General features: G+C 33.3%; 2 protein-coding genes and 1 long non-coding RNA gene across 3 annotated transcripts; 1 reads left to right on the top strand and 2 right to left on the bottom strand.

The window, feature by feature from the left end:
- Positions 1 to 1,028: 1,028 nt before the first annotated feature.
- LOC107632493 (uncharacterized) lies at positions 1,029 to 7,766 on the top strand. The gene is made up of 5 exons (XM_088506661.1): positions 1,029 to 2,507; positions 2,613 to 2,772; positions 3,637 to 3,886; positions 3,986 to 5,637; positions 7,681 to 7,766. The coding sequence occupies exons 1-5, from the start codon at positions 1,029 to 1,031 to the stop codon at positions 7,764 to 7,766; spliced, it is 3,627 nt and encodes a 1,208-aa protein (XP_088362787.1).
- A 1,179-nt stretch (positions 7,767 to 8,945) lies between these two features.
- On the bottom strand, positions 8,946 to 13,455 carry LOC110269942 (uncharacterized). The gene is made up of 2 exons (XR_002358804.2): positions 13,261 to 13,455; positions 8,946 to 9,946 (listed from the first exon to the last, which is right to left on the bottom strand). It is a non-coding gene; the product is annotated as an uncharacterized LOC110269942 (long non-coding RNA).
- A 1,628-nt stretch (positions 13,456 to 15,083) lies between these two features.
- On the bottom strand, positions 15,084 to 16,300 carry LOC107629596 (uncharacterized protein At4g19900-like). Its single transcript, XM_088509520.1, has one exon. It carries the CDS (start codon positions 16,260 to 16,262, stop codon positions 15,390 to 15,392), a length of 873 nt encoding a protein of 290 aa, XP_088365646.1. The 5' UTR covers positions 16,263 to 16,300; the 3' UTR covers positions 15,084 to 15,389.
- Positions 16,301 to 16,925: the final 625 nt, after the last annotated feature.

The raw sequence follows: 16,925 nt of genomic DNA, 5'->3' as shown, positions 1-16,925 counted from the left end.
CGAATTTCAATTTGACTAAGTAATATAATTTGTGTCGATTATTTTTTTCTTCTATCTATTTGCAGTCAGAAAGCGTGAAATGAAGGTAGTTCTTCTGCATCAATGTGTTCATCTAACTAACACCGAGGAGGCTCATCACCACATGTTTTGACATTCACATGGCTCTTAGATTAAGTACAGTGACCCCATATATATTTCCCACAAACATTGAAATGAAGGGTACCTATATTGCTATCTATATCTAATCAAAGGACGTTTTTGTACCAATATAGGTAGAGTGGGATTTGGAGGAAATAATTATGGTAGGGTAGTGTAAACAAAGAGTGGAAGCATGTGGTGATAGGTCTAAGGGTGCGTGATGCAGAAGAACCACCTTAATAATTATGTTCATTTCACGCTCTCTATCTGACGGTAAATCAGAAAACAAAACATACCATTTTATCACTTGTTCAACATTTTTAAGCTAATAGATAGAAGGAAAAAAAAATGGACACTAATCATATTACTTAATCAAATTAAAATTAATGGACACTAATTAAATCACAAGATTCTTTACTGCATTGAATAAGATTTAGGTGAATTTTAGGCAAATTTTTTTCTCACCACTTTTAGTATATATCGAACTAACTTCTTCTTTTCTTCTTACTATATATTATAAATTAGTTGAAAGGAACACAGAAGAACACAAACTAAATATTAATATCCTTTATTGTATGTTTTTAATTTAAGTTCAGATGTAACATAATAGAGTTTGTTTTTTGTATAGCTGTCAAGTTGGTTAATTTGTTAGACATAATTATAGCACTATTAGTTAGTAATTTATTTTCCCTTTTGCTATATATATTGTAATTGGTACTCAGTACTCCTGTGTGGTTCTTTTAATCAATCATTCTCTCTTTTCACTTCTTATCAATTCTTCTTCCATTACTTTGAATTTCAATGCCTGAGAGTACATCACCAACCTTCTTCTTTTCTTATAATTATCATTTTTGTAATTCACTTGAATTTTAAGCTTGGTATCATTTTACATGGTATCAGAGCGAGAAGATCCAACTATGGCAGATAATTTAGCTAATCCGAATGCAAGCCCTTCATCAAATTCCGCTGCAGATTTTGAGAATTTCACCGCTTTCATGCGTCAATTCTCTCAATTCCAGGCACATCTTGGCAGATTTAGTTCCTCTTCTGCAATTTCTGATCCGATTAGCCATTATTTTCTTCATCCAGGAGAAAGTCCTGGTTTGGCCCTAATTCCACTTAAGTTGACACCTCAAAATTATTATCAGTGGTCGCACGATATGTGGAGAGCACTCAGATCGAAGAACAAGGTGAAATTCCTCGATGGATCCATTCTAAAACCAGGTGAAGGTGATCCTAATTTTGAAGCATGGGATAGGTGTAACAATTTTCTCCTCTCCTGGATCAACCTCTCTCTCAGCCCTGAAATCGCTAAGAGCGTGATGCGGATTAGCTCAGCTCCAAACTTGTGGAATGATTTAAAACGTCGTTACTCACAGGGAGATGTCTTTCAAGTTGGTACGTTAAAAGAAGAATTTTATGCACTCAAACAAGGTGATCTTACTGTTACCTCTTACTTTGCTATGTTGAAAGCTATTTGGGAAGAATTAGAAAATTTACGTGCTATTCCTAGTTGTGTTGCTTGTGTTAATGGATGTTTATGTGGATTACAAATTGTTCGAGACTATGCTTCTGAGGAATATGTTGTCAAATTCTTAAAAGGATTGAATGAGCAATATTCAAATGTTAAATCACAAATCATGTTAATAAAGCCGTTACCTGAAATCAACACAGTACTATCTATGTTAACCCAACAAGAGCAAGAATTGAATTGTGACCTGTCAAATAGCAACATAGTGACTAACTCTTTAGAGGTGCAAAACTCAACTGGAGGCGGTTCATTTTCTGGAAGAGGCAGAGGCCGTGGACGAAATTCCGGCAGAGGAGGAAATCAAAAATTTTATAGTCGAGGCTACACTTCAAAGTTTTGTAGCTACTGTAATCGAATTGGTCATTTAGCAGAGACATGCTATAAGAAAAATGGCTTTCCTACTCACCAAAAGCAGCGAGTGGCCAATCAACTTAGCACTGACGAGATAGTTGAGAATTCTGGTGCTGAGATTGCTGATTTTAACCAGGATAAAAGGAGCGATGATACAGTACTTGTGTTGACTCCAGATCAGAAGGAAACCTTACTAGTACTCCTTCAACAACCACGCATGCCAACTTCAAATAGTGTAAACCACATTACTTCTTCGGCCACCCTTACTCAACCAAAAGGTAGGCATTGCTTGAGTGTATCATCAAATTTTACTAAAACTTCTTGGATACTTGACAGTGGAACTACTGATCATGCATCCTATATTCAAGAGTCTTTCAAAACTTTTCATTATATGAGACCAGTTTTAGTAAATCTACCTGATGGTTCTACCACTACAACAAATATTTGTGGCACTGTGCAACTCTCTAAACATTTGATTCTTACCAATGTTTTATTCATACCTCACTTTAAATATAATTTGATTTCAGTGTCTAAACTCACAAAGTCATTACATTGTGAATTAAAATTTACTGATTCTTTTTGTGAGATACAGGTACTCCCATCATTGAAGATGATTGGGCAAGCTAAAGTCATTGGTGATCTTTATGTGATGGATGCTCAACCTTGGAAACTAACTACACCAGAAGTTAACACACATTCTGTAAATGTCACAGTGCAGCAAGATTTAGGAACTCTATGGCATGCTAGACTAGGTCATTTACCATCCAAAAGAATGTCAATCATGAAAAATACATTTCCATTTATTGAATGCATTTCATCATCTCATGTTTGTGATTCTTGCCACTTGGCTAGACAAAAGAAATTGTCTTTTCCCATTAGTAATACACAATCAGAAAATATTTTTGATTTGTTACATATAGATATTTGGGGACCACTCTCACTTTTATCTACTGCTGGCCATAAATATTTTCTTACAATTGTAGAAGATAAAACGAGGTTTACTTGGATTTATTGCATGAAACTAAAATCCGAAACTAGAGTGTTAATAGAAAATTTTGTTCAAATGGTGCAAACTCAATTTCATAAAGTTGTGAAACAAATTAGAACAGATAATGGGATGGAATTTAAAATGAACTCCTTCTATAACTCAAAAGGAATATTACATCAAACATCTTGTGTTGAAACTCCTCAACAAAATGGAATTGTTGAGAGGAAGCATCAACATATACTGAATATTGCAAGAGCACTTTTGTTTCATTCTAATATGCCAAAATGTTTTTGGCACTATGCTATGCAACATTCAGTACATTTAATAAATAGACTACCAAGCACCTTCTTGAATCATCAAACGCCTTATGAGGCACTTTTCAAGAATAAACCAGATTTGACTCATCTCAAGGTGTTTGGTTGTCTTGTTTTTGCTACCACTTTGAGTACTAATAGAAGAAAATTAGATCCTAGAGCTAGAAAATGTGTTTTTCTTGGTTATCAATCAGGAACAAAAGGGTCCATTTTATTTGATTTAAAATCCAAAGAAATTTTTATATCAAGAAACACTGAATTTTATGAACACTATTTTCCATTCAAACAAATACCAAGCACTGATTTTTCTATAGATCAGCCTTCAATTGAATCATCCAATTTTGACCCTTTTGCATTCTTTTATAATAACTCTGCACATACTTCTTCATATGAGCATACTCATGGCATAATTGCACCTCACACCATACACACTACACCTGATTCATCTGCCACTTCTACATCACCCATGGCATCTCTTCATGATATAACAGATTCTGCATCACCCGCCACCTTAGAATCAGCATCTGCATTGGCACCATTGGAACATTCATCCATTCATATTGAGTCATAATCTGCTGCACCAGTTTTGAGAAGGTCTGAACGAGAAAGAAAAACACCCTCTTATCTTAAAGATTTTCATTGTTTCCATATTTCATCACATAGAGATCCAATCAATGCGGCCCAATTACCTTCAACATGTAAGTATCCCCTTTCTCACCATTTGTCATATTCATTGTTCACTCCCAAGCACCAGGCCTTCACTTTTGCTCTCATAAATAACCCGGACCCCAAACACTATTCTGAGGCTGTTATGCATGATTGTTGGAGGAAGGCTATTGAGGCAGAACTCACTGCTCTTGAGCAAAACAAAACCTGGATCATCACTTCTCTTCCTCCTGGAAAGAATGCAGTTGGTTGTAAGTGGATTTTTCGCACAAAATTCAACCCAGATGGCACTATCGAGAGGCATAAGGCACGTCTTGTTGCCCAAGGTTTCACTCAAATTCCTGGAGTTGATTACATTGACACCTTTAGTCCCGTTGTGAAAATGAGCACTGTGTGTGTTCTTCTTACCGTTGCAGCAGCAAAGAATTGGCATCTTCATCAACTTGATGTGAATACAGCTTTTCTCCATGGAGACCTACATGAGGACGTTTATATGAAACTTCCAAAGGGGTTGCAGTGTTCCGATCCAAACTTAGTCTGCAAGTTGACAAAATCTTTGTACGGTTTGAAACAAGCTAGTCGCCAATGGAACATCAAGTTGTCTGCTGCACTTGCTGATCTGGGGTTTACTCCATCTGAAAATGATCACTCGCTTTTTACCAAATCCACAGGTACAAGTTTCACAGCTATTCTTGTTTATGTTGATGATCTTGTGTTAGCTGGAGATGATTTGAGTGAAATTCAAGCTGTCAAAATGTTTTTGGATGATAAATTCAAAATTAAAGACCTTGGCCTTCTTAAGTTCTTTATTGGGATGGAGGTAGCACGAAGCAATGCTGGTATTGCACTGTATCAAAGAAAGTATGCATTGGATTTGATCACAGACTGCGGTTTGCTTGGTGCAAAACCAGCATCTACTCCTATGGAGTACACTACTTCTCTGTCTAAGGCTTCAGGCTCCCCTCTTCCTGATGCAACCATCTATCGTAGATTGGTGGGCAGACTTCTGTACCTTACTAACACAAGACCAGATCTCAGCTACTCTGTTGGATGCCTATCTCAGTTCATGGATTCACCAACTGATGCCCACTTGAAGGCTGCCTATAGGATCATCCGGTATCTAAAACAATCACCAGCAACTGGCTTATTTTTCTCTGTCAACAATTCTTTCACACTATCTGGTTACACTGATTCTGATTGGGGGGCTTGTAAAGACACCCGAAAATCCATCAGTGGTTATTGTTTCTTCCTTGACCAAACTCTTATTTCTTGGAAGAGTAAGAAGCAGGCTACAGTTTCAAGGTCGTCCTCAGAAGCAGAATATCGCGCCCTTGCTAATGGCACTTGTGAACTCGTTTGGTTACTCAAACTACTAAAAGAATTCAACATTCTTCCTCCTCTTCCGGTTGATATCTTCTGTGATAATAAATCTGCTATCTATATTGCTTCAAATCCTGTCTTTCATGAAAGAACCAAGCATGTTGAGGTTGATTGTCATGTGGCTCGAAACAAGTTCAAAGAAGGGGTTTCTAATCTTAGGCACGTTGTCTCCAGTGAACAACCGGCTGATCTATTCACTAAATCCCTTCCTCCAGGACCATTCTCTCATTTGCTTTCCAAGCTGGGATTACTTGATTTGCACAAACCACGTAATACCAGCTTGCGGGGGATGTAACATAATAGAGTTTGTTTTTTGTATAGCTGTCAAGTTGGTTAATTTGTTAGACATAATTATAGCACTATTAGTTAGTAATTTATTTTTCCTTTTGCTATATATATTGTAATTGGTACTCAGTACTCCTGTGTGGTTCTTTTAATCAATCATTCTCTCTTTTCACTTCTTATCAATTCTTCTTCCATTACTTTGAATTTCAATGACCTGAGAGTACATCACCAACCTTCTTCTTTTCTTATAATTATCATTTTTGTAATTCACTTGAATTTTAAGCTTGGTATCATTTTACAGCCTTTTCATCTTGAGAATAAAGGCATTTAAACCCTTATAAATTATTATCATTTATTATTAAAATTTATGTATGTAACATGTATAATTTGGTCCTAACATAATGAATAGAGTAATTAGTTATAAGTAGAAATAATTTAAATAGTAGTTAAAAGAATTACGAAAGATTATGAAAAGTAAAATTTAAGTCTCCTTTTTTTAAATTCACTATGATAATTTTTAGCAATAAAATCTTTAGCTCCAATACAATAATAAAAAATTTAGCTAAATTATTATTTTAGTAAGACAACAACAAATTTAATTATCACCGATAATTAGTAACAAATTCAAGGTGAAAAGATAATTTACAGCAACAAAAAACAGGATCATTTGTTGGAATTTACCTGCCCGAGGACAATGTTTACTTTCCAGCTAAAAGAAAAAGGGAGATACTGACCATATTTTATCATAAAATGATAAAAATTATGGGTTTTATTAATAAATAAATTAAGGTTTAATTACTCTTTTGGTCCATATAGTTTCGTAAAATTTTCAATTAGGTCTTTATATTTTTTTTTAATTGAATCCTTGCACCAAATTTTTTTTAATTGGGTCCCTACATTTTTTTTTCTTTTTATTTAGGTCCCTGTACCAATTCTTTTTTTTAGTTAGATCCCTATAAAATTAAGTCAATTACTACTAAGAGGAACTTAATTGAAAAAAAAAATTGGTGCAAGAACCCAATTAAAAAGAAAAAAAGTGTAGGGACCTAATTAAAAATTTTACGAAATTATAAGGACCAACAGAGTAATTAGACCATAAATTAACTAAAAATTTTATTTACGGACATGTGTATTTTAGAGAGTATTTAGATCTTTAAATCATAATACATATTTCATCTATAGTATAAAAAAGATAAATATAAACATTACAATAATATTATATTGTTCTATGATGCAGAGTTGGTGGATAAACATTACTATCATAATACATATTTCATCTATAGTAGTTGGTGGATATTTTTAGTTTTATGTATCATCTTCGTAAAAGAAAAAATAGAGAACAAAGCAGCAGTCAAATAAGATGCAGAGAAGAGTGTTTTTTTATCCAACATGTATGTTGTGCTTAGAATTTTTTTTAATTATTATGTATTTCAAAAAATATTATTTCTACAACAAAAATAAAAAGTAGTGATAATTGGAATCTCAACTCGTGTCTTTTGGATCAATTTTTCTTACCTCAACACTCAACAGTAACCTGTAAGTTGAATGTACTTAAGTAAAATACATAGTATGTATTTATCATGATAGAAATACATTACTAAATGTATATTATTCATTAGAAATGCTATTTATGAACTAAAATTAGTTTTTAAAATCAGTCACCAATGTATTTATATATATATATATATATATATGGTTTAATTTATTTTCAATGTGTATTTATATTCTAGTAGTGTTAGATAATTTTTTTAGTGTTTGAATGTTTTTTTTCAAAAAATTTTAGATATTTCGATTCGTTAGATTTTGATTTTTTTTAAAATAATTTTAGTTATCATTTTTAGGTTTTGAATGTTTATTTTTATTGAATTTTGTGATTTAATTAGTGTCTACTAATTTTAATTTGATTAAGTAATATGATTAGTGTCAATTTTTGTATTTTTTTTCCTTCTATTTATTAGCTAAAAAATGTTGAAGAAGGAATTGGATAACAATTGATAAAATTGTATGTTTTGTTTTCTGATTTGCAGTCAGAAAGCGTGAAATGATAAATGAAGGTGGTTCTTCTGCATTACCCTTAGGCCCATCACCACATGCTTCAACGTTCTTTGATTAGATCTAGCTAGGTATAGTAGCAATATAGGTACTCTTCATTTCAATGTCTGTCTCCTTCTTTTTTCCACGTGAACGGGTGAACTCGGGATTTTTTGCTGAAATTAAAAAAAAAATTATTTAAAAGGTGAGTAAGTTTATGATATAATTGAGATTCATATAAGCTAAGTTTATTATATGTTCATTATGTTGGGTATTGTATATCTTCTAAAATAGGCTCACCGATAATGAAATTAAGAACATCAAGGGACCCTGCTTCTGACTACATTACAGAAAAAAAAATTGACAGCTCAAGCACCATTATTGAATTGAGATTTGGACCACCTAGATTTGCTTTTGTTGTAGCAGTTGCCAGTATTGTCATTAGCATCCAAAACAGATTGGTATCATATTTGGTAATTTTTGTTGTGGCATTGGACCATACACGTTTTATGTACATTGTCTACGCATCTTATTTATGAATTTATAAGCATTCGTAAACTACTTTTAATTTCCTATAGGTTGAGGACTTGAGGTAATGCGTATTTTTTTAATCAATCTTGATGCAATTCAATTATTGAATCGAGATTGTTGCTGGCAAAGCTCAACTTTGTATATTCTTAAATTATACCCAATCAAAATAGATTGGACCAACTTTAAAGTTGAAACATGGCATATATAGCGTGTTACAACAACTTCAAATTTCATCTATCGAAGTGCTTAATATTTACAACTCAGTCTTCCCATAAATCAATAATATACATTTAGTAATGTATTTCTATCATAAAAAGGGCCTTTGATTAGATATAGGTGTCAATATAGGTAGCCTTCATTTCAATGTTTGTCTCCATTTGATTTGTTGGAAAATACAGCCAATTTCATGCTTTATTAGATCGCATAGCATGAAGATGATGTTGCATGTTCCTCTCTTTAGTCTTTATTTACTTTTTCTTACGTGGTAAAAGAAACACGTTAACAACATAGTGATGTTTAACCACATTTAATAATGATGTTTATGGATTGGAAAGAAAAACTAAAATCATGTGAAACAAAATAATAGTGTGGGAGCCAAATAACACAACCAATAAATTAAATTCAAAATTTAAAATCAAATTTCATTATTTGTACAGTTATTTTAGTTTTCAATCCAAAAGAGTTTCATCTTTTGCCTATATATATACGCATGAATTAGTTGAAAGGAACATAAGAACACAGAAATATGATTTGCTTCTATTTGAGTTTGGGATCATTTCACAATGCTCCGATTCTTAGTTCTCTTCTTACAAACAATAGAATGACTATGATAAAATTAAATAAAAAAAAGCTTTTGAAAGGCAGCCCTACGTGCAGCGGTCACTATGGTACTCTACGATATGCTGGACGAGCATCCCACTTATTGGAGCGGTCCAAGTGTGTGGGATACTATAAGCAGCTGGACGTAGCGTGTCAGCAAGATGAGCTGTAAACCCATCCGAACTGAACACCGGCGGCGATAGAGGACGTGGCTTTGGTGGTAGTGGAGACTGGTTCTCTAAGTGGAGAGAATTAGATAGAAAGATTGTAGTTGTATTCGGTGGAGGAAACTGGAAAGGTACTCCATTGTGTGTTTGAAAGAGCTTCAATTCAACTAGTGTGTGTCCAGTTGAGGGATTCTTTCACATAAAGAAAGGGTATGTTATGTAGTTGCATGCATGTAATGGAGAGAGAATCTTTCACATAAATTTCAGATTTCTTATGGCAGTTTCTAAATCTCTCTGCATATATTGCACAAATTTAAAGCTTTGAATAATTTTGTTTGTAGAAGAATTTAACATTCTATTTGACTAGAAACTTGGTTTTTGGAGATATACATTTTAAGTCATTATCATGCATTAAGGTAATATAATAGTTTAAATTTGGATTCTGATCTATCATAATGGCTTACAGCATGATTTAAATTTATACTATTAAATTATCTTTTGACAATCACATAGAAAACTAAAAGATTTATGTGAAACTGCAGTAAGAAGTCTGAAATTTATGTGAAAGATTCTCTCTCCATTACATGCAATGCAACTACATAACATACCCTTTCTCCCTCCCTCTTCTATTACACACCTTCCCCTCAACTTCACACACACCATGAAGAACGAGAAGCCAGCGTTGGACGTCCGCGTTTTCTGTTGGTCTCCAGGTCAGCGAGGAGTGCCCGGCATGGACCTTGAACTGCAATAATTTAGAGAACGAAGGTATACTTTTTAGAAGGATTGTTGTTGTGTTTGGTGGAGAAAAGGGGCTCCATTGTGTGTTTAAAAGAGCTTCAATTCAATTCAAGTAGTGTGTGTGAAGTTGAGGAGAAGGTTTTTAATAGAAGAGGGAGGGAGAAAGGGTATGTTATGTAGTTGCATTGCATGTAATGGAGAGAGAATCTTTCACATAAATTTCAGACTTCTTACTGCAGTTTCACATAAATCTTTTAATTTTCTATGTGATTGTCAAAATGTGTTGCACAATAGAATAAGTGATATCATAAAATTAAATATTTTTTTTTGTTATATTTTAAGTTTATTATTTTATATTTTCTTTATCAATTTTAAAATTAAAAAAATTTAATTTAGAAATTAAAAACAAAAATATCTATTTATTGTAATTTTAGATGTATGTTATTATGTTAATTATAAATTTAGTATTTGCTAGGGGTAACAACAAAAATGTCTCATGCATATTTAACTGAAATAATATTTAAAATTATTGTGAAGTGTAGGAAATAAAATTGAATTAATTTACTTTATTTGAATTAAAATCAATCTTTTTGGCTGATCTTCTAAGTAAACCAACTTTTTTCCCTAAAAAATTATCTTTAAATTAACTTTATAAACTACATAAATACCGTGAATAATCTTATAGTTATTTGGGTTATATAAAAACAAATAAAAAAGATAAATAAATTTTTAACTTTTTTATTGATAGATAAATAAATTTTTGATTAACTTAAAATACAAATACGTTATTTATCTTGAATTTGATTTCATAATTTTAACTATTTTTTATCTCTTAAGTTTTATGTTTATACACTTTAGCTATTTTCTTTTTAAATAATGTAAAGTGTAAACACTATTTTGGCAACGTAAATTTTTTTATCAAAAACATTGCTTGCCATATGATTAAGACCGAGTGGCTTTTGAAAACGTTGAATTTGCTTGCGATGACATTTTACCTTTGCTAATTTCTAGCAAATCATTCTATAGAAGTGGTGATCACTTTCCAAAGAATCTAAATTTGTTTATGCTATTTATAGTCTTAAATTAATTTGTTAAGTATCTAAAGACTCCTGCTACGACATTTATTAAACATAAGCTCAAATTAAAGCACGTGATAATAGTTAGATGTAATTTTTCTTTTTGGTTTTAAAACTGATGGACAAGTTAATTTGATTTAAAAATGATTCACTAAGATCTCTACTTTAAAATAATGCGATCCATGTTAGTATTTAAGTGAATTTGTCTCGCAACTTTTAGTATAATGATAATTAAATACTACCATAATATTATAATGGTCAATTGACATACTCAATATAATTTTTGAAATTGAATCTTGTGATTTAATTAGTGTCAACTGAAAAATAATTAATGCGCTCTCTCTCCATATATTATTTACTGGTGAATATTGATTCTCTTTGCATTATTGAAGACCTAAATATTGAATACGACCTTGGGCTATTTCACATGCCATCATATTCTGTTATGTTGTCTATTTTTGGTGGGTATAAAACATCAAATGTACATGTTCGTGACTGATCAAATGTAGAGACACAATTCAATAGTTGCATGCATTATTATTATTCTCACTATTGTTATCAATTCGCTGCTCCCATTATTGTACAATTGATCAAATTATTGTGCTTCAACTGTCAATTTTTTACCACATATATGATGTCCTAGTTTTATATATAGAATAATTATGGTGGTAAAATTGGAAACAAAATTATATAGTGGGAGATATATATAGGGTCACTCTACTTGATCTAAGAACCATATGAATGTGATATATATAAAGAATATTTTTTGGTGACTATATATATAAAGAATATGAAAAGAAAAAGAAACCACAACCCATAAGATGCTCAAATTAAGGTTCCAAAGGCAAAATGTAACATGCCAAGCTTTAAGCTTTTTATGAGGTCCACCAAATTGTTTCATGTTGTAAGCTTTAAGAAAAAGAAACGTATGCATTAGGCCTGGAATAAAGATTTTAACTAATTTTTTCAGAAAAGAATGCATTACACATGATGTATTTATTTATTTATTTATTTTTCTATTATAAAAAGTATTCCAGTTCACCAGTTCAAGTGGAAAAAGAAGGAGACAATCATTGTAATGAAGGCTACCTATATTGCTACTTATATCTAATCAAAGGACGTTTTCATACTAATATAGGTAGAGTGGGATTTGGAGGGAATAATTGTGGTAGAGTAGACAAAGAACGTGAAGCATGTGGTGAGTAAATTTATGATATGAACTGCAATAATCTCAGAGTTCCAGTGACACTAATAAGAAGCTATGAAGGTGAGTAAGTGTATGATATGATTGAGATTCATATAAGCTAAGCTTATTATATGTTGGGGTATTGTATATCTTCTAAGCTAGGCTCACCGACAATGAACTACTTAAGAACAGCACATGGTTCACATGGTTCAAGGGACCCTGTTTCTGACTGCATTACGCAGAGAAAGAAAAGACATTATTAAGGTACATGTATAGCAGTTTCCTTGCAAAGCAAATGGCATTATCTTTCATTGAATGTGTTATGAACTCTCAACCATACAGCTGAGTGTCAACCTACTTTAAAGGTCTCTAGTGAATGCATTTCGTCACTTGAGAGAAGCATGTGTGTATCTTTCAGCATTTAAACCCTTTTAAAAGAGTAAGATCCTTCATTACAATACTGCAACTCCTTCACATCTCTTAAATTAAGATCACATGGCTGTTTCTCAAGTAACGTGGTACAAGTTTCTTGTTTTTGTTTTCGTGGGTGCCCATGAATTCTTTTCCATAGAGATAATCTCATACGGCAGTTATAAGTAGAAATAATTTAAATAGTACTTAGAAAAATGATGGATTATGAGAGATGAAATTTAAGTCTGCCTCTCTTAAATTCTCTTTTCAAATTCTTTCTTGATTGATTGATTTTCTTTCTTCCAAATTACACATTAACATCCACATGTTTTCATCTTTAGTTCACACACAGCCATTTCTTTCTTTCATTCTCATTATCGTTATTAAATTCCACGAACTTAGAGAAATTCTCGAGTTGAATTATCCTGAGGTGAATCTTCATATAAAAATGATAACTAAGATTATTTAAGTAAGACGACAACAAATTCAAGGTTCAAAATCAGCAACAAATTCAACCACCATTAATGATCAGTGATGATTTTCAAAAGAAAAGAAAAATTAGCTCGGTGATTATTTTCAGCAACAAATTCAAGGTGTAGTGATGATTTATAACAACGAAAAACAGGGCAATTTGTTGGAACTCACCTGCCCAGGGACCAACTGACGGCCGAAGCAAGAAGACGACAACGACCACCAGCTGCCGCCGGCGACTGACTAGCTTGAGTGCGAGACAGTGAGTGAGTGAGTGAGACCGGAGACGACGGCGCCTGAGTGCGACAACACCAGCCGTGAGAGAGTGAAGAGAAAGAGACACGTTGAGGGCTCCAGGGTTAGGGCATTAGGGATGCCTCCTTCAAAACGACGCCGGTTTCCAGTTTTTTAAATAGAAAAAGTTTTAAGCATAACTCGGTCCGGATTAAAAATAAACCAACCGGTTCACTGGGTAATCAAGTTTTCGTTCAAACATGTTAAACTATTTAATTATTTTTACACAAAAATATCTTCACATGACTAATCACTTTATATTAAATATCGAAATTATATATGAATATGAAGTATCTTCATGCAAAGGACGATGTTTTATTTCATTTTCTTCTTCTTGTTTCAAACATAGAAGGCGGCAATGACTGAATTGGTTGCAACTTGCGTTATTATCAACAGTTTCAATCATTTCATGTTTGGACTCCAACGGAAAGGATTCAATATTGTTAGTACCCGTTGTAATATTTATTATATCATATTTTTTTTAGTAGTCATAATTTCATTTTCTGACGGTTACATGAGTTCCGTTGTCACATATATCGCAGCACTAAAGGGTGTTATAACCTTGACACGTGCACTAATTTATGTTATTGCACAGTTTATTGGTTCAATAATTGAATTTATTATGCTAAAATATGCCATAGATCCAATGTTGAAACAAAAATATTCACCTGAAGGATGTGCAATTAGTGATGTTAAAGAACCAAAACCAAAGCCACTATTTACATTCTTAGTGGAATTTTTACCGATATTTTTTATGCTGTTTGCTGCTGTCACCTTTAGATTTGACAAGAAATGGTCAAAAGAATCAGCGTTACCAATAGTGTGCATTGTAATTGCTGGGCTATTTGCAATAGCAGTGTATGCATCTATATTTTATTCTTGGCAATTTGACTATGCAAATGTTAGAGATAACCAGTAAAGTGTTTGGGTCCAGCTTTATTAAAAAGTAGATTATTGTGGAGTAGTTTGAGTTTTTTTCGTTGGAAGTTTTTAGGCCTGCATTACATATTAGTATATTATTGTGTGTAGTGTGGCTGTGTGAGTGTGTTATGATTTGGAGGTTGTCCAATCTATTTAATTAAAAAAAAAAAAAAAGTCAGAAGGAGAGTGTCTCTAGGAGTGTTATCCCAAATAATAGGTTTGAAGAGGAAAAACCTTTTCTTCTTTAAAATTTGTACCATCTTTATTGTATATTCTCTTCAAGTTTGAAGATGGAAAACATTTTGTTCTTTAAAATTTGTATAATTTTTATTTATTTTCAAAATCTTTATTATATAATCTTGTACATATAAAATATATTCTAATAATTAATAAAATATAATATTAGAATTGTTAAAATAGAAAATATTACTTTTTATGAATATATATAATATACAATAAAAAAAATATTTTTAAGTTTTTGATGTGACATTGATAATTGATTTGTATCTTGCAATCCATTAATCAACTTCTTGAATATAATTTTCAGCCTCTAACAAAAAAACTGACTAAATTTCTGATGAATCTTGTCTTTAGTCCATCAAAAAGCATTATGTTAAGGCAAAATGCTATTAAGCAGATAAGCTTTGCAAGAATTCATCTCAGCAATTAATTAGTTTTTTTCCCCCTTTTTTGGGTGTGTGACACTGAAGAAGCCCATCAATTCCTTTAATAATCAGTAAATTCCTTCCAAAAACAATTAGTAGGATAAACACAAACCAGAATGCATATTAACAAAATTAAATTCAATTCAATAAAGAAGAACACACTACAATTTTACATGCCTTATACTAGTCCTAATTGTTAGTAATTAGTAACATATGACACTATTTTGTATCCAAGGAACTTGAAAGTAATTAAATACAACAATTTACAAACCTATCCACCACTATATGCTATTGCAGCAGCTTGTGAAGAGAAAGCATATTAAAAAAAACAATCTCCTGCATAATATGTACCTCAAAACACAATCCTGCATTGACATAGAGCACCTAATTCAACAACAACACATTCATCATAAAGATGAACATTCAATCATGTTGTGAGCTTCCTGACAACTTTTCTCCACGAAAGGGTTGCTGCTTAAGTTCATTCATCAATGCCTTATGCAAAATCTTATCACCTTTGGTCAAACCAGTTACACCAACACCATCAGGGTCCTGAAGAAAAGGATTATGAAGGGGATTCAACCCTTCTAAATTTGACCTAAGCATCTTATCCTTCCTCAAAAAGTCACCCTTTTTATCAAACCAATCACCCCAACCTTCCCTCAAAGGCGAATCCTTTCTTCCCAGTTTCAAAAGAAGAGCGTCTTCCACACCCTTTACCTCAACAACCTTCCTCCGAACACGTTCATCAACCGGAATATCATCAGAGCCAAACGTGGCCTTGCTCCGATCTTCATTACCCATTACCGGAGACCCCAAAAAGATTCCAACTTGGCGAGACCCATCTTCCCAATCCCCCGGGGAACTCTTGGTGAAGGCCTTTCTAATGGCGCCACCGACATGGTAGAAGAAGTAGCCGGAAACATTAAGTTGGATGAGGGAGGGTTCTTCGCCAACGTCAGCAGTGTCGTCATCGTCGGATGTGCCACCGAGAGGGGATTGTTCGTCGACGATGTCAAGGGCGTCGATGGCGTCCTCGCTGGAAGATGCGGCGTCGATGACGGAATCGGAGAGGAGGGTGTCGTAGTTGACCAAATGGTGGAAGGGATGGATTCTTCGAAGAAAACGACGATGATGGTGGTGACGGTGATGATGGTGGCGGTGGTGGTGGGGGTTGTTGGTTTGGGATGTGTGGTGGAAAGAGAAGAGGAAGAGGGTTGAAACGACGGCACATAGCAGCAACCCATAGCGAGGGCGCCGCTGTGATCGGAGCCGGAATCGGAGATTTCGAAACATTTTTTTTTTCGGTGATTGGGGACAAATATTTCTGTTTTGTATGCAGTAGTTTGTATTTTTGGGGTAAAGTTGTATACAGCAGTTGATATTTTTTTTTTAAATTTGGGTCATAGAGTATTGCTATGGTGGGCTCATTTAGTAAGTCATGGTAAAAGAAGGTCTTGCTTGGAGTATTTCTACGGTGGGTCCATTTAGGAAAACCCAAGTCAATGGTTTGGGCTCTAGGCCCAACTTGAACAAATCACCTGGGAATCGCCTTGTTTAACCAATGTGGGTTGATCGAGTAGTTATCTCACTCCTCCGCTTAAATAAGCATCGGAAATTCGAATCCTAACTTGTGCATGCAACTATGACCAGCAGCAGACTTTTAAATGGAGTTTAAATTTGTGATATATTAGTTTGTGAACAAAAAAAAAAGTGAACCATCTTGTATATACAACAACTCATTAATCAATAACAAACTTTTAAATAGAACTTAGTTCGACCAGATATTAGTCATTGTCTTAGACAGGTGTTGTAATGGCAAAGTTGTTTTTACAATGAAAGTGCAAGTTTTTTTGCTTTTGATAGAGCCTAATTAGAGTGCCTATTTCAAATTAGATGTAATTAGAGTTGAAAATCTAATCGCAACCTCTTCCCAACAACCACAAACCAGTAACACAA

This window comes from Arachis ipaensis, chromosome B3 (genome assembly GCF_059453495.1).
Source record: "Arachis ipaensis isolate K30076 ecotype BB chromosome B3, ASM5945349v1, whole genome shotgun sequence".
Lineage (NCBI taxonomy): Eukaryota > Viridiplantae > Streptophyta > Magnoliopsida > Fabales > Fabaceae > Arachis > Arachis ipaensis.
This window is presented reverse-complemented; position numbering and strand designations above follow the sequence as displayed.